Source organism: Apteryx mantelli, chromosome 22, assembly GCF_036417845.1.
Source record: "Apteryx mantelli isolate bAptMan1 chromosome 22, bAptMan1.hap1, whole genome shotgun sequence".
NCBI lineage: Eukaryota > Metazoa > Chordata > Aves > Apterygiformes > Apterygidae > Apteryx > Apteryx mantelli.
Window position 1 is genome coordinate 8470622 of NC_089999.1, and position 17670 is coordinate 8488291.

The 17670-nt window shown below is 47.0% G+C and overlaps 1 protein-coding gene across 5 annotated transcripts in view; it reads left to right on the top strand.

Annotated features, from left to right (window-relative positions):
• Positions 1–453: 453 nt before the first annotated feature.
• The window catches only part of TPST1 (tyrosylprotein sulfotransferase 1), a 39019-nt gene continuing 21802 nt past the window's right edge, over positions 454–17670 (top strand). For 2 of the 5 annotated variants that reach the window (XM_067309674.1, XM_067309678.1), the window contains exons 1-2: positions 5963–6154; positions 14511–15453. In XM_067309674.1, the coding sequence (XP_067165775.1) occupies positions 14609–15453 (845 nt within the window). In that variant the 5' untranslated portion in view covers positions 5963–6154; positions 14511–14608. Of the gene's footprint in view, positions 576–5962; positions 6155–6543; positions 6600–12863; positions 13207–13781; positions 13905–14510; positions 15454–17670 lie in introns of those variants that run through there. The other 3 variants (XM_067309675.1, XM_067309677.1, XM_067309676.1) reach the window with 3 other exon arrangements.

Below are 17670 nucleotides of genomic sequence, written 5' to 3' on the forward strand. Positions count from 1 at the left end.
GCTGGAAACCCTGCGTTTCCCTGCTGTTTTCCTTTAAACGAGGTTCCTGCGTTTCACAGGAGACCCGTTATGTTTATTTTTGCAGTCAGAAACGGTTCTTCCTGCCAGATTTGCTCTTTACGCTCCGACTGGCCACGTTTTTCCCCTTGGAGGATACGAAACTAAAATAGGAGTTGGCTCCCGCTCCCGAAGCGCTGGGCTCGATCCCCCGCGATCGATCGCCTCCGCGAAGAAAAGCGGCAGGCGCCGCTGGGTCCCGCGTCCCCAAAGCCGCTCCCGGCCTCGGATGCCACCGCGGCTCAAACGGTGCCGGAGCTCGGAGCGGGCGGCCGGCGCGGGGGGAGGCTCCGGCTCGGCGGCGGCGGCGGCCGGGGCCCCGCGGTTAATCATTAAAAACGTTTCTGCGCAACCAGCCTCCGCGGGCGACGCGTTACCGGGTTATTCAGCGTAACTCGACGGGGTTCGCGGCCGTCAGCGCCACGAGCACCCCGGGCCGGCAGCAGCTCGGAGGCTCCCGTGGGAGCGGGGAGCAGAAATGCCGACCGGCGGGACCGAGCGCCACGGACCCGCGGCAGGTACGGAGCCGGGAAGAGCTCAAAACCGACCCCCCCCCACTGGGCTCTCGGCTCCGAATCCCGGCCGCCCTGGTGTTGCCTCTGGCCGTCGGCTGCAGCCCAGCAGGAGAGACGGGGGGAACCGGAGGAGCCGGGTTTGGGGTCCCACGTGGGCGAGGGGTTGCAGTGCCGGGAGCCAGGCGATCCAGCCTGGCAGACGTCCAACACCGCTGCCCATTGACACGCTCCAGCATCAGCCGTTGTCCCCTTCCTAAAGATCCTGGGAGGAGGCGCCCGGCACGGCTGTTGGCAGCTCCGCGACACAGTTCCTCCCGTGGGAAACAAATCCCGGCATCTCCAGGCAATGCTTTCATGTGGCTGCTTGCTTTCCTCGCTGCGCTGTTAATTCAGTATTACTTCGTCCACCTCTTTTTGCGGCTTTTCTTCGTGCAAATGTCCTCCCGGCTGCAAACTCGGGAAATTCAGCTCGTGGGGCGCTCCTGCTGCGCACCTGGCTCCGCGGGAAAAGTGTAAATTTTTTCCCTTTGGACAACAAGGAGCAGGCTAATCCTGCAGAATTTAATGTCGGAGAGCGCATAGCCATTAGCATTAGAGGACGTACGGAATTTAAATTCAGAGAATCTGGCAGAATTCAGCAGGTTTCTGTGGAAATGGTTGGAATGGCATTTTGAATTAGCTGTAAATTCCATGTACGTGGATACATTAGCAAAGAGCAGGGAATCGATGCATAAGGTGCAGGGTGCCGGGTGGACGGAGGACGTCGTGGTTTTGCAAGGGATTTGCCTTGCGAGCCATTTTGCTTCCCTTCGTCTTCATTTCAGTTTGGAAAATCCATGGCTGCTTTCTTTTACTGATGTAGAAATGCTATTATGGGAAAAGGTTGCTTTTATTACTTATCTCCGATGTTAGTGATGTTACCTGGTGGTGCGAGTAGCGGGCAGGGAGAAAAGAGATCCAGACTTTGCATCTCGTCCGGACCCAATTTAAGCAGTTTCATATAGGCCCGTTTTTTTTTTTTTGGGGGGGGGGGCGCAAATTGCCGGCGTGGGAACGTGACCAGGCTCTGGAATCGGGTCTCCCCGCTCAGGTGAAGGAGGAGGAGGCCCCGTGCATCCCCCCTCGGGGTCATTTCCCTTCTGGCATCGAACGCAGCCGACCCTCGGCATCTCTGCTAGCTCAAAGGACGTTTTGGGCGTCGCGTTCCCCTTTTACAAGGCCGCCGTCGAAATAAATGATTGATTGAAACCAAACAAGGGGAGGCAGCGCTGCGGGAGGCGGCAGGACCTCTCCCGCGGCCCCGTGTTTGCAGTTCCCCAGACTTTGGCCTCACTCGTTTCGCCGGAGCCGGAGCCTCGCTGCCCCGGCCCCCAAACCGCCCTGAAAATAGAAACGGGGCTAAAGCGAAGGGCCCCGTGCGGAGCCGGGGGCTCGGCTCTCCGGCCGCGGCCGATGTATCCATGGAAAAGTCGCTGCGGGGCCGGGGCGCTTCCTTCTTTTCGCTGACCAATCCAGCTCACCCAAAAAGGGGGAAAGCGATGAGGAAAATGGGGACGTCGCGCCGCCCCGTCTGCCGGCCTCGGGCTTGCGCAGACGGCCCGCTCCGTGGCGGCGAGCAGGGGGGGCGTTGGGGATGCCGGGGTTTGCGAGCCGCCCCCTCGCCTCCTTTTCCAGACGCGGCTGAGATCGTTTCTTGCATCGCTGACGTTATAAATAAGCCGACGGATATTTTGCTCTTGAAGCGGCTGCTGCCCATGCTGCAGAGTTCGCTTTACAAACTCGGCACTGGATCCTGCAAACTGCTCTTTTTTTTAGCCATTTCAGCTTTGTGGGACAAGACCCACAAGAAGCAGCTTGTGCCTCCTCCCTCGGGGGCGGCCGCGGTGCTGCCGTTGATGCCGCGGGCAGAGATGGGGACCGCGACCGCGGGAACCCAGCAAAGCTGCTTTGTGCCTCGTCGTGCCAGCACCGTCCTTCAAACTGCACTGTCCCCAAGGTCGAGCCTCTCGCGGGTCTTCGCTTAGACAAGCCAGCGGGGAGGTTTTCCAAGGCAGAAACGCCCATGAAGCCCGGCAAGGTTGCCCTTAGCGAGCCGCGGGCTCATCGCCGCCGCCGCGGGTCCCTGCAGCCCGGTGGGGGCATCCGGCGCGAGAGCAGCCTTAGACGCGCTGCTGCCGACGGGGAAAACGGGCACGAAACAGCCACCACCGCCCGGACCCGCTTCTGGCCTCCGTTCCCCTGGGATTCCCCCAGCAGGTCCGTCTGCATCAAGCCTTTGTGCAATTAAACATTTGCCGGCTGGTCTGAGCCGCGGCTCCGGTGCTCGGGGCAGGGCCCGGCGCGGCGCCGGCGGCACCGAGCGGCTCCGTCTGCGTCATGCGGCCGCGCTGCCGGTCTGCGCTTGCCCTCGCGCCGCCCGCTCCTTTCCCCGGAGGCACCGCTCGGTTGCCGCGGATCGGAAGCCGTTAAAAGGGACGGGATGTGTGAGTCACAGCTCAAGCCGTAAAAGCAAAGCCAATAAAGCGCTCCGAAAAGCGCCGTTTAATGGGTTGAGGCAAACTTACTGGAAACAGGGTACAGAGTGTTTCGTCTTCAAATCATCAGTTCAATTCCAGCCCCGTTTGGGAGCAAATGACATTTATTCACCCTTTGCTGCCTGCTGGAGAAAAGGAATTTGAAGGGAATTTCGCCACGTGAAAGGGATTTCTGGTTTCTCATCGCTCCCGGTAGCTCCCCGAGCGCCGTGGGAGCCCGTCACCCCTCGTGGCCGTTAGGCGCTTTGGAAGCCTGGTCCGAGACGGAGCCTCTCCCACTGCGAAAGTACGTGTCGCTGTCTCGCATGCACCTATCTGCTCCTATTTTCTTAGTGAATAAATTCCACACAAGCCATGTGGGCTGAGGGAGGATAAAAAGCGTGATGTCAAGAGGGAGCTATGGAGTGTGGTTTCCTTTCTGAGTTAGTTACTGTGCGAATGTGGATATTTGGCTTTTCTCTCAGATTCAATATAAATCAACAGTTAAAAAAAATCCCCAAAAACAGCGTGCTAAAAGCAGCAGCCTGCTCCACTGCTTCCCTGTGAATGAGCATTATGGATATTAATGCAGCAATCGTGTTTGCGGCCGGGCCCCGAGGTGCTGCCGTCCCCGGCCGAGGAGCCCGGCGCCGTGTTCGACCCGCCGAGTATCGACGTCTCGTTGTCGCCCCCGGCGAGCAGGAAGCAAGACGAGCGCTCAGCCGCGTCGGGCAGCGCCGGCGGCGAGCACGGGCTCCTGCGCAGCCGGGGAAGCCGCGTCTCGTCAGGCTCGTAACGGTTTTATGGTGGGCACTTTGCAAGGGCGGTGCGAAACGAGGTAACGGGCTGTTATTAATGCTTTCGTCTCGATGGCGCTGCTGTCATGGTTCGGGCACCGGTCTCGTCGCCTCTCGTGCAGCTCGGAGGGTGAGAAGACCCTGCCGGGTCTCGCTCGAGCCGCGCAGGCCTTCGTGCCGTCTCTCCGGGAAACACGAGTCAGACCCTGTTTTAGGGCTTTCGGGATTCGGCGTTCTCCAGGGCGCCGGTTCCCGCGCATTTTGTACCGAGCTCTCGCTCCGGCTGCTCTGCCCCAGCCCTGGGGCCCGGGAGCCTCGTCGGCAAGGCCGGCGGCTCCGGCTGGGGGGCCATCCCGATGGCCGTGGTGGCTGCGGTTAGCGCGGAGCCCCCTTCCCAGCACTGCCCCGGCAGGTGGGCGCGCTGCCTCCGGAGGTGCGATCCTCGCCGGCTGGAGGATGGCGCGGGAGGCAGGCGGCTGAGAGCAGAAACACCCGTAGAAACGGCGCTGAGCAGGAGCCGTCTGTCAGTCATAACCGTGCAGCCCAGAGACTTCTTTTCACAGGCTGAATTTGGGGCTGGGATCTGGTTGTATCCCTTTCGATGAGCTCTTTTTTCATTTGGCAAGCAGCACAACTTTGGGGGATGTCCCGGGGGATTGCTCCTTTGGCTACAAACCTGAAGCAGCGCTGACATTTCAGCAGCGTGTTTGTCTGCATACGGTGACGCCAGCTGGACCAGAACTTCCATATGTAAGGAAATACATTTTCAGTGTGATTCAGTCTTTGCGTATCGCTATGTTAACGTCAACAAGCCAAATTCAACCTTATTTCCCCTTTCTTTGGGTATAAAAGCTGTCTTTTTGCCTAGTGCGTGGGGAAGGATGTGGTTAGTGTGGCCTCTGGCCAGTCTTTGTCGGTAGTGACCTAATCAACGGGTGTGAGTCTCCTCGTGGGCTGAGCTCCTTGTATCTGCGCCTACAGGGGCACAGCGCTAGTCCAAGTCATCCTAGCTCCCCGCCTGGCTACTTCACCCAAACCCGGGTCAGAGGCGCGGTGCAGTGAGCAGACAGCCCGTTTGGGCTCGAGTTTGCCCTGCAGCCCAGCGGCGTTGCAGCTGTACCCCGCCAGTGCCGCACGTGGTCGACGCATGGCTTGCTTCTGCTTCCCTGCTGCCGCAAACGGGTGCGCAGCACCGGAGCACACCTGAACCTTGATTTGTGACACTACCAGACTCCCTGCTGTCCTGTGCTGCAGATGCCACATATCTATTAAAATATTTAACTGCACCTTTTATAAATTTATCTGACTGTTGTAGCACTGTGCATAAAATCTGTCTGCCTGGAACAGATGTACAACGGGATTCTAAGTTTTGGGTGATTTCTCCTGCAAAACGGATCTCTGAAACATAAGACTGGCAAAGACAGAGTGGGTAATGTTCTGTACAGAGTTTTATTTTTAAAAGATCCATATAGTTGAAGTCTTTACTGCATCTTTCTTCCTCAGAAATGTCATTATATTGCTGTGGAGTGAACTTAGAGTATAAAGAAACCTTAGTGTATACTGTATTTATTATTTTCATGGTTCACTCACTCATCCCAATGCTTGAGGCCTCCCAGGAAGAAAACATTTATCTGCCTTTGCCTGTGCCCACCCTCCCTGCCGGGGCGTGACGCTGCCAGATGTGTGCAGAGGTGCCCTGGGGATGGCGTGCAGCTAGCACTGCGGGGCAGCCAGCTGTTCCCGGCCTGCTGCAAGGGTGCACCTGGCCAGCACATCTGCCCAGATGTTCGCGCCGCCGCGGGTGCCCAGGTGCCGGCGCGGCACGGCGCCTGCCTGGCCCCGCCCCAGCTGTTCGCCAGCTGCGGCGGCGCCGCGCCAGATGTGCGCGCCAGCGGAGCCCTGCCCCCGCCCCGCGGGAGTTAGCGGCCCCGCCCCTTCCGACAGGCCCCGCCCCCTCCTCCCGGCCCCGCCCCGCAGCTGTCAATCCCCCGCGCCGGCCCAACCGCGTCCCGCGACACATCGAGGCCCGCGACCAATCAGGGCGCGCTTGTGATTTCCATGGCAGCCGCAGCCGCGCGGCTGAGGGGAGGCGGCGGTGGCGGGCGGGGAGCCGGGTCCGGTCCCGGCGGCGGCCGCTCCCCACTGCGATGGTGCCTGAGGGGAGCCGCGGCGGCGGCGGAGGAGGGGCGGCAGCGGCAGCAGTGCCGCTGCTGCGCGGCTCCAGCGCGGCCCTGGCAGCGGCAGGCGCGGCGCCGAGGCGGCAGCAGCCCAGGTGAGGAGCCGGTGCCCGCCGCTCACCTGAGGCGCGGCTCGGCGTAACGGGCGCGGCGGCCGTTGGCGACCGTTAATCCCTCCCCCCCCCCAGCCCCCTCCCTCCCCGGCCAACGGCCGCCGCGCCCCGCCTCGCCGGCGCTGGCGCGGCTCCGGTGCTGCCGGAGCCGTTGCCTTTGTCGGCCAGGCTGGGCAGCGGCGGCCGTCGGGAGCCGGTGGGCGCTGCGGCCGCGCCACGCCGGGGTCGCCCCTCGCTGCCCTCCGGCTCCGGGGCGGAGGGAGGCGGCGCCGGGGCCGGGCGGAGGGAGCGAGGTGCCTGCGGGAGCCGCCGCTGCGCCGCGCCGACCTGCGAAGTGTCCGCCCGGAGCGGGCACGGCGCTCTGGGGCGCGCCGGGCGCCTCTCGTCCCGGTGAGCAGCTGAGGTGCCGCGGCGGCGTCCGCGGCCGGTGAGTGCGTTGCGCCGCTGCGAGCAGGGGCAGCGGAGTTGTCAGAGCCACGCCGGAGTAGTTTCATAGCGGTGCGCCGATACGTGTGAACACAGTGTGTATATATATATTTATATATAATACGTGTAATATGTGTAAGCATTTTAGGAGTAGTTTATAGCGCTGCACTTGCCTGTCTCTTAGCTGGAAGTGTTATTGCTAGCGATATTGCTGAAAGAAGTAATTTATACGTGTTATTATGAACTTGAAGAGCAATTTTTCTTTTTTCTTCTTTGTAGGCTTGTATATATCTAGTAGTATTAAGCAATTTCACCCTTTAAGTACCTTACTGAATTTTGAAATGTTAGGCATTGCGCACAAAGCATGCACAAGGCAGGAGCTCGGTTGTTGCTGGTATGCTGTGGTGGTTTTTTGGCTTTTTTTGTTGTTGTTTAGAGGGAAAATAGTCTATACGCATTGCCAATAAAATTCTATTTGTTTATTTAATTGTTCTCTAGGAGCATTTTTTTTTTTTAATGCTTAACCGGTATTGTGGGTTCTTGCATCACTGGGAGCATGCTGGCTAGCTTTTTTCTTTTTTAACTATTCAACATGCAAATCCTGGTAACTTGCTATACGTTACATGCATACTTGGGAGCTTTCCTTTGAAGCAGAGCATCTCTTAATTTGCTTTCCTGTAAACTGATCAAAGATGTTTAAAACGGTGAAAACTCTAACAGTACTTCACTTTGAGTGCTTTGGTGACCCTATTAGCTGGTTGGGGTCTGTTCCACTTTTCTCTTACTTGTTAGGAAACCTTGTAAGTGTTGGTAGATCCAGAGAAGTATGAATGCTTCTGAATTTCCCCAGTTCTTTTAATGTAACTAGTGTGATGGAGGATTGTGAAGAAAGCTGGGGGGGATTGTTGGTTTTCTTTCTGGGGAGGTTTTTTTTTTTTTTTGGTAGCTAGTAAAATAAACATGCACTAATTACACAATTTCTGTACTCATTTTTATGCATCTACCTCTTTTTATGTGCAGTATTCCCCAGTATGGAAACTTCTGATCCAGCAGTGGTCTCGGGCTGTGAAGGTTAATTTGGCCCTTACAATTTTTTCAAAGAAAAACCACCTTTGTTTTTAACAAGTGCTGGCCCAAGGGGTGTGATGTGTGAACAGCATCCCTTCATAGTCATTTTGTTCACCTGTATCATTCTAGTTGCCACGCTGTTCTGCAGGAAGTTAGCCTTCCCTTGGTCTGGCTGTTTTTTCATCCCAAATATTTACCACCAGGTGACTTACTGCTTAGATCTTTGTGGAGGTGAAGAACAATTGCTCACACTATTTTGCGCTCTCCTCCTCCCACCCCCAACTGATTTTCACACAGACACATTTAGAGGAAACAGCTTGCTGGTCTTGCCATGGTGATTTAAAACACTAAAGATGGACTTGGTACTCAAGACCTGTCATTTTAATTTCAGCTTTGCAGCATATTTTGCTTGGGATTTACTTGTTTGCGCTGTACTTGGACACCGCTCTGGTTCTGTTACATGAATGGTGGTAATATATGATGTCTGCCCTTTAGGGAAATCATTAAGATGATTTTATGAACACTGCTTAAAATGATTTTTTGGAATGATCTTCTAAATGAGCCTACAACAAACAGTTTGCATAGCTGCTTTAAGTGGCATACTGGAATACTTCGGTTGTGTTTCTCAGTGTTTTGCTATACCATTATCATGTAACTGTCAGCTTCCCTATGCAATCTTCTCTGTGGTGAACAAACAGGAATGACCAGAAACAAACCAGATCCCTGAAGGAAAGATTTTTACGGAATTCATGTAAAACTTTTCCTTAACTTCAATTTAGAAACACAGCAAGACTGCCATTGTATGCAGTGGCTTCTTACTGGGATTGCTATTTGGATGAGCTTAATACAGAACTTTCGCTTAAGAAATATTTTATTGTGTCTCCAGTGTTTTCTAAAATGTATATTCTTTCAAAGGGAATTCTTGAGAATTTTTAGTATCTGCTGACATTCCAGTGTGTGTGTGTGTATATATATATTTATAATGTAATTCCTGACAGGAGATAGAGATGATAACTTGAGACAAAATGCAGATGGAACAGTATTAAAACTGGATCAAAGAAAAAGAAAGCTGGCTATTGCCTCTGTTTTGTTTGCCTCAAATCCCAAAAGAGAACTGTAGGAATGTAGATTAGTATGTTTTTGTGCATGGCTTAATTTTGGGAAGGGGTAAACTTCTTCCAGTCTGTATCTCGCTTGATCCTTTAAAAATGGTAAGAGCTTACAATGTGACTGGCTTTTCTACTTTAACACCACTGACATTTTGGCTGCGGGATGTCTGTGTCGCGTGAGAACCCAGCCCTGTTGTTTTGCCTGCATTTTAGGCAGGTGACTTGATAAAGTCTCTACAGGGCAGCAGGCAGAAATACCTTTGTGTAAGACTGTCTAAAAGCCCTCTGCAGTGGGGTCTTGTGTGTGCAGTGCATGGCCAAGAACTGGGCCTGGAGAAAGGTTAGTGGTCCTGCAGCTGAAGAGCCTGCCATTTTATTTTTTTCTTGCTACCTTAGGGGAAGCTTTTATGGGTAGGTTTCTGCTTTATTTGAGCAAAGTAAAGTGGCTTTCAGAGATCCTGACCAAAGTCCCTCTGTACAAGGAAGCACTTGAGCTGATCCAGTTAGCTACATCAGAAAAGCAGAGTCTGTTGCATCTCTCTCGCTACCTTTGCTTACCTTACTGCTGAAGAGGTCAAGCGGATGCAATATTGTTGAATGGAAAGGATTTATAAACTAGCAACATCTGTTGTCACTCTTCCCTCTGCTCCTGGCTACAGAAGGAGGAATGAAAATGTCAGTATCTTCCTTTCCTTTTCTCTCACTTTGAAATTTTTACTCTGTTTAACTACCTTCTTTAACCTTGCCACTGCAAAATTCTAGATAGATATTATCAGTGTTGCTGTCCTGTTGATTTAGCCTTGGAAAAAGCTTCTTGGTTGAAAATTAGAAGGTAGATGATTATCATGCTTTCCAGTCTCCAAAGCAAAGTTTGAGATCTAAAGCCTATCAGGGTTGCTTATTACTGGATGGTAATAGATCTGTTTCCCCTAACAGGGAATGTTTTTGTTTGTTGGTTTGGGGATTTTAAAAACAACCCACCACTGAACTGTTGCAACGTAAAATACAAATGAATAACTTGCCTCTTCACCAAGCAAAAATTTTCAACATTTTTTTTCAGATGGACTTTAGCAACATAGGTCTTGACCTTTTGCGTGTGTGGAGAGAGAGAACTAGTGTGTGCGGAATAAGGAAACAAAAGCAGTCATTTTGCTTTGCTAGCATCCTTGTGTGACTGACTCATAGGCTTGATATTCTGGGAGTAATTTTCAGTTATATTCAATTCTGCTTAGCTGCACTTTCTTGGTTACTGAAACTTGTAGATCCTAACTCTCTGTCTTTGCTTTGAGTTACGCTTATATTTTCTAGAAACTTGTTTTAGTCTATCACTTGGAACTGTTGCTGCTAAAGGCCTGATCTACCCTAGTAGAGTTATCTTCAAATTACAGCTTCTGTTTTTGTTGTTGTCTGTGCTTTTAGCGGGAGCGGCAATTTGCTCTTCTAGGTCACAGTGGGTGAAAAACCAATGTTTTTTTCAAAGCTATACTTAAAAGCTAACAAGGGATTGCTGACAGTCTTGTTGTGACTTGAACTGTTGTAAATTCAGTTGCTGTTAACAGTAGAATATTAGCGAGTTGTAATGAAGTTCCTCAGGTTGACGTTGATGTGATCCGGAATGCTTCCTCACACCAAGGAGGGAGAAGATGGGGGTTTGCTTATTTGCGAGCTCCCAGAAGAGCTATAACTTCCATATGTCACAGTTATATTTAAAGCCCTTTAAGATATGGTGTACAAAGAAGAGCTTACTAGCTTGTAGAACTGGTTAGTTTGCTGAGAGAGGTGCTGTTTCTGTCAGCTCCTCTATTGATTTCCTGACGTACAAAACGTTGGTCTTGCCATGCTGTGTGGTAGTTGCGTGCTCCAGGTGTTCCTTTCGGGCAAAAAGCGATGGCACAGAACGTCTTAGGACGGTTTACTGTTAGCTGTTCAAGGTTTTTCAGCCTTTGGCATTGTTGAACTTTGCAAAGTTGCTGTGTCAAACTAAAATGTTTGTGGCTGTCTGGTTGGCGTGGGTTTTTTGTCATGTGGATTTTCGTTTTTTTGTACGAGTGCTCAATACTTAAGGCGATTTAGGAATCCTGCTCGCCGACTGCAGCCCTCACTTGCCTTCACAGTGGGAGTTGTGCTGACAGTGAGTCATCATTCTGCCTTACCAAATCTGTGAATTGAATATTTTGGCCTTCAGTCAGCAGTCTTTCCCCGATACTACTTGCTCCTCAGCTCAGTTGTGCAAGCTTTTTTCTTAGTAATATTCTAAATAAATGACCAGAGCAAAGCAATTAACACAAACACAGTCTTGACATGTTTTTTCCCTGGTGATCTGCTAACTATCTCTTGCATTTGGGCAATGTTAGTGGCTTCAAGGGATACTTTTTTTGTTTGGAAGGTGCAGAAGGCTTTTTCCTGAGGAAATTAATTTTATGGAATTTACTCAAAAACTGAACAGTGTTAGGGATTGTATGAAGTGCAAATATTTGCAGGTCTTGTCTGCTCTGCAGCAAAGTAGTATTTCTGTTGCATTAACTCTTCTGTCTAAAGAACATTGACTCGTAAGTAAATCTCTACTATTTCTAAAGCATTTGAAGTGATTCTATATACTATTTTATGCTGGTTTTATGAAGAGCAGTTTCCCTTCCCTAACTGAAAGCTAGGTGTGTAAACTAAACCTGTTCAGAAGAGAGACTTTCTGCTTTTGGTGCTGTGGCAGTATTGACTGAATGATTTTTTTTTTCCCTTCTCTCTTTTTTTTTTTTTTTTCCCAACCTCTGAGATAAAAATCCAAAAATCCAAAAAACTAAGTGCAGGTTATGTCCTGATATTTAATGTAAACTTATAAGCCAGCCCTTCAGGAAGGGAGGCATGCAAGTAGAATGAGACTTGTTACTGAGGATAAAGTGGTTATAACAGTGGTGTCCTCTCAGGAGAGTGCAGAAGGTCATCTTGGCTGTTTCTGTAAAAAGGAATGTGTTAATCCTTGGACTATGGTTTCAGTTTAATTTTGGTAACAAAGACCACAGGCTGAGCTTTGAGTGTAGACTGTGACAACCGTTGATTGGAATAAGCTTTGTTAGTGTGAAGGTGGCAAGACATTCTCTCACAGTTCAGCTGGGAGCTCAGAGCCTAGCTCTCTTAGCTGCACTGCAAAAGAAATAAATATTGACGTAACAGCTGCCTGCATGAGGAATTCCCTTTCTTCTTCCTTCTGCTCATGTATCTGGATGTTTCTCCAGGGAGGAGCTGTGGCACTAAGTAGGGATTCTGTAGCCCGTCCGTATCTGCTGCTGTCTGGTTGCCCAGCCTGACTGAACACCTCATAAAACAGGGACTGCAAGGTGCAAGGTCTGTGCCAGTTACTGGAGCTGATGGCAAAATCTGCAAGACTGGCTGCCAGCGACTGCTGGTGGCTTTGTGAAGGCCAGCTCTCTGGTAAGGCCTAAGTCTAGAGGATCTTACTCGGCCCTTACAGAGGATTCCTGAGTTAATGAATGGATTTGAGTGGAAGAAAATGTTAAGTTGATAATGTTTTGGAGAAGGGAGAGAGTAGGGATAAGGGAGCTCTTCATTCAGAGATGTGTCATGTATTGCTGACAGAGATGGAAAAGCTTTGAGGAAGCCAGTCATTTAAAACATTGGCAGTCTCAGTATGCAGAGCTCTTTACAGCTAAAAGCATCTGTGATTCATATCTGTTCTGTGAGTTATTTCAGCCATGAAAAGGAAGCTCTCATTTAAAATTTTAATTAAGGAGTTTTAATTTCATTTGAATTTGGAGAGGAAGAGTCATCTCATCTTTCCAAAAATCCAAAGCTGATGAGCAACAGAATAAGGGTAAAAGAACTGTCTATACAATAATTGTTAACAAATGAAAAATGTAAAGATATAGTGTATAGATAGGTTTTGTGATCAAGTATACAATACTGCGTAAACTGTAAATTACAAAGTGGAATGAAAGCCATATTATTGATACCTGCTGAAACAGATGAGTGCTCTTCCTTGATTCATTAATTTTTTTAACAGTTGTTTCAAATGGGCTGAATAAGATAAGTATGATATTGTAGAACCAGAAGAAAGATCGTACTATGACACATCAGAGTCAAAATATATTTTCAAACTATTTCTATGCCATACTATAAATAGAAAATGACTAAAACCATAAACTTCACGAATGGGGGCTGCCATGATGCTTTTTGAAGCATAGTTCTCTTACTGTTGTTATCAACTGAGTTGTCATTTGCTGTTTGGGTACTTGCTATAAAGCTTTCTATGCAGTAACCACATAATCAAGTTCTTAACTTTGAAGTGCTACATTTGATCTTGGAGGAAGACTTGCTGTCATACCAGCCAAAATGCAGATTGATCTAGATGAAGAGACTAAAAGAAACTACAGGCTTACCAGCACTGCTTAAAAGAAATCCAAACCTTCTTGTTTGAAGGTAGAACACAGTATATACTTTATTCTGGGAATGCTTTACTGTATGACTTAAAACTTATGCTAGGTTTTAGCTCTTTCCCTGGAGTGCTGATTGAGAGCAGGATTTTTTCCTTTTTTGTAGTTTATTCAAACTTTTTTTTAGTGTTTCAGCTAATATTTATCAGAAGTTCAGAACACTGCATAAGATGTGCATTTTTTTAAACTAATGGAACAATAAGTATTTTGATTACAGTTGCATTGTCTTTTTTTTTTGAAAGAAACATCTTTGAGAACCAAATTTTAGAAAAAGAAAAGTATAAAGAAGGAAGCTGGGATCAAATTCCTTAATTTGTTTTGCATGTCTGCTTTGGATTTTCTGGATTTCTGGATGAAAACTTCTAAGTCAGCATGGGTTGATTGTTTTTTTTGTCATTATTTAAATAAAGGTTTACCTTAGTTTTAATCTTAGTTGACTTTAATCTTGGATTGTGTTTGTAGTTTTTAATGACTAAAAACTTCTTTAAACAAAGCTTACCTTGAGGTAAAATTTGAAGCTTTCTTTACTTATTGCAAATTGTTTTTCTTCGTTGCTTAAAGGTCTTACCCAAATATCAGAGAATCTCACCACCAGTGCTGATACATAACTCTGGAACATTTTTACTATCATCTCGTATCCACTGAAGGAAATGGAGCATTTCAAACATAATGGAAGATAATACAGTTATGTGCAGATATGATAATGAGCAGGATATTGCTACCATCTATTTAGCAAGCCAGAGTTTTTCTAATACTTAAATTTCTGAGTGATTTCTAAGATAATTTGTGGGGGGGGGGGGCTTGTTCATTTGCTTTATCTAGATGACTGGCTCAAAGAGTTCTTGGGGGTTTTTTTTCTGTTTTTTTCTATTGTCTTTTTGGTTATAAAATGCCAAGAGAGCTGTTAAACCTCACTTAGAAAGGAAAGACGGTCTCTTAATAGTTGTTTTTTTCAATTTGTAGAGTCTTGTACAAATGACATCTTTGCTTGACCAAAAAATTAATATTTGCTATCCAGTGGTGGAATTATTTCAAGTATGTTGTTATAATGTACCTGAGAACTTAACAAGATTTGCGATTATCATTACTATTTATGTATTGTGTTGCTCTTCCTACAGGTAAACAAAAGAACTTTTTATTATGGGAGCTTTGTGTTAAAATTGCATTTAGTAGTCTTAACACGACTCCAGGAGATCACAGTTATATTGAATGCTGTCAGATATTTCTGTTGCTGATTAATCATAGCAGTTGTCAACAAACTTCTAAATTTCTTTTTCTTTTCCTCACCAGACCTTGATTTATTTTGGATTAGGAGCCCCATGGCATGTGAACTAGAAGATAATCTGAAATAAAAGGTCTCTTATTTTGAAGTGACAGTGTTTATCAAAATGGTTGGAAAACTTAAGCAGAACTTGCTATTGGCATGTCTAGTGATCAGTTCAGTGACAGTGTTTTATTTGGGCCAACACGCTATGGAGTGTCACCACCGAATAGAAGAACGCAGCCAGCCTCCGAGAGTGGAAAATGTGAGAAGCACAGTAAGAACTGGTTCTAATGTAAATGCAAATAAAACCTTTGCTTACAACAAAGACATGCCTTTAATATTTATTGGAGGAGTACCTCGAAGTGGCACTACTTTAATGCGTGCCATGCTTGATGCCCATCCGGATATTCGATGTGGAGAGGAGACAAGGGTAATCCCACGAATTCTGGCTGTTAAGCAGATGTGGGCTAGATCAAGCAAAGAGAAAATCCGACTGGATGAAGCTGGAGTCACAGATGAGGTTCTGGACTCAGCCATGCAAGCGTTTTTATTGGAAATCATTGTGAAACATGGGGAGCCTGCTCCTTATTTGTGTAACAAAGATCCTTTTGCTCTAAAATCCTTAACTTACCTTGCCAGAATTTTCCCCAATGCCAAATTTCTTCTAATGGTACGGGATGGTCGTGCATCTGTACATTCCATGATATCCAGAAAGGTCACCATAGCTGGCTTTGACCTTAACAGCTACAGGGACTGCTTGACCAAGTGGAATCGTGCTATAGAAACTATGTATAACCAGTGTATGGAGGTTGGTTTTGAAAGATGTATGCTGGTACATTATGAACAACTTGTATTGCATCCTGAAAGATGGATGAGAACTCTCTTAAAGTTTCTCCGCATCCCATGGAACCAAGCAGTGCTACACCATGAAGAAATGATTGGAAAAGCAGGTGGTGTTTCTCTTTCAAAGTGAGTATGAGTCTTCCTCTTTTATCTTGTATTGTTCGAAAAGGTAAAATAGTACACTTTGCACATAAGACAGCAGTTGTAATTTTGTTTCAGTTTTAAGTAGCTAATCATGTCTTGGGAAGCTGATTTCCGATGAAGATTATCCGGAAAATAAGAATGGTTGATAGCTAATGATTTGCAATCTCAGGTTGTGCCCTCTAAATACTTGTCCCAGTAACAAATATTTATGGAGCATATGAACTAGCTTTTAACTAATGGTCAGTCTAATTTGAACTTGGACTTCTAATATCAACCTTTCTTCAGATGCGGCTTTGCTTTTCCCTGTGCCCCAAAATAAAGTTGGACTGTCTTATCCAGTGTGTCATTATTCGTTTTAGCAAGATCTTGTCTGATTTCAGGAACTTAATGATTCTTGTTAGCGCAAGAATAGCCCTCAAGTTATATGTGCCAAGAATGTAATCTTCCAGGAAACTTGAGAAATTTGTTCCAACAAAATAGAAAGCAGAATTGGCATGCTTTTCTGTTGGTAATAGCCTCTTAAAAGGATAAGCATTTCAAATAAAATAAACCTTGCTGTAGGCAAGTCTCTTAGCATGGTCATGCTGTCTGTGCACCTGACCGACCTACTTTCAGAAACCGAAATCCAGCTCTGCTTAGAAAACCTAGATAAATATTGTGAAAGAAATAAAGCTAGTTTATTCTCCGATTAAACCACTAGCTCTTTTGGTTTGTTTGCTGCTGCTTACAGCTGGATTTTTGAGATATGGAAGCTTGCTTGTTTTCACAGTGGGGAATAGGTCAATGTTTGAATCGCTGCTCTTCCTTATTTGCTATGACAAATGCATCTGCCAGATTGTGGTTTTTAAGTTTCTAAAATACTGATTAAAAAGCTGTGTCCTAACAGCAAGACACACCCCGTTAAGTTCCTTGGTTTCTATGTTTTGAATATCTATCGGTGACCAAGTTCTTTGGAGGAAGAGAGGCAACTTGCACAGCAAGCAATGCGGGCGGGGTAGAGGCATTACCAATTGTTGAATGCAGAATGGCTTTACTTTTTCAACTACAGTTTTGCGAAATAAAAATTGAAGATTTTGTTTATTTGATTTCTAGGGAAGTGACTGTTTTGGTTGCGTGGAGTGCTTTCATGAACTATAAGGGAATATGATTTAAAGCAAGGCAAAAAACTGTTAGCAACTACAAAGTGAACTTAAAGCTTAAATGATGGTTATATATTTACCATCTGTTCTGTCACTCAGTGGAGATTTTTTCATCACCTTTTCCACTGAAGAAACATAGACACCACCATTATGTTTGCATAGCTAGTAAGAAGGCATCCCAACTCTTTTTTGCCTTTGCAGTGATGTGTGTTAGCAGACTGAAGCCCTCTGATAGCATTAACCTAGTGTGCTGTTGCCTGTCTCTTTGCAAGTTGTTTCTGCATCTAACTTCCCTTTCGTTATCTGTATCATGTCACTGCTTCACAGTGGCTGCTGAGGGGGGAGTAAACTTGCTTATATTAGCGTAAGTAAGTGGTTGCCAAATTCTATTAAGTGTCCTGTAAAAATAACTATGCAGAATGCAGTTTCTAGTAAAACATTACTACCTTACAGCTTCCAAGTTAGTATTTGTAAAACTTAATGGACCTCTGGACAATAAAACTCAGTAGCCTTATTGAATTTGCACAGTTTCAAGTAGTATTTCTTGCTAAAGCTGGTGGAATGGGATGTGAGGAGTTGAGAATGTGTTCATGTCTCAAAAAAAAAAAGAAAATGTAGTGTTGAAAGCAAGGTGTTGCTTCATCATTATTCTTGAATCAAAATTTCAAATTTAGGACTGAAACAAGTATGAAAATATTCTTATCTTGTGACCCTCCATTCAATCTGTTCATGGATTTCTTTATAGTTTTACTATCTGTGCTTAGATGATGCACAAAACTAACATTATTTCAGAAGGCTTCAGCAATAGTGGGAAAAGTAGTTTATTAATGTTACATCTGTAGTGTTTTTATCCAATCAAATACCCTTGAAATATGTGGCCAGATTTGTTTTTCAGTTGCAAGAGACCTTTGTAATTTGATAATGACTTCAGTGACTCAGCCTTTAAAGGTCTGTAGCAAAAACAATAAATAGGAAATTCTGTAACTTGGGTATCTGTTTCATGTAGTCATATGATACTAATAGAAATTGTGCAGGGGGAGCTTGAGATTCCCCAGTTTGA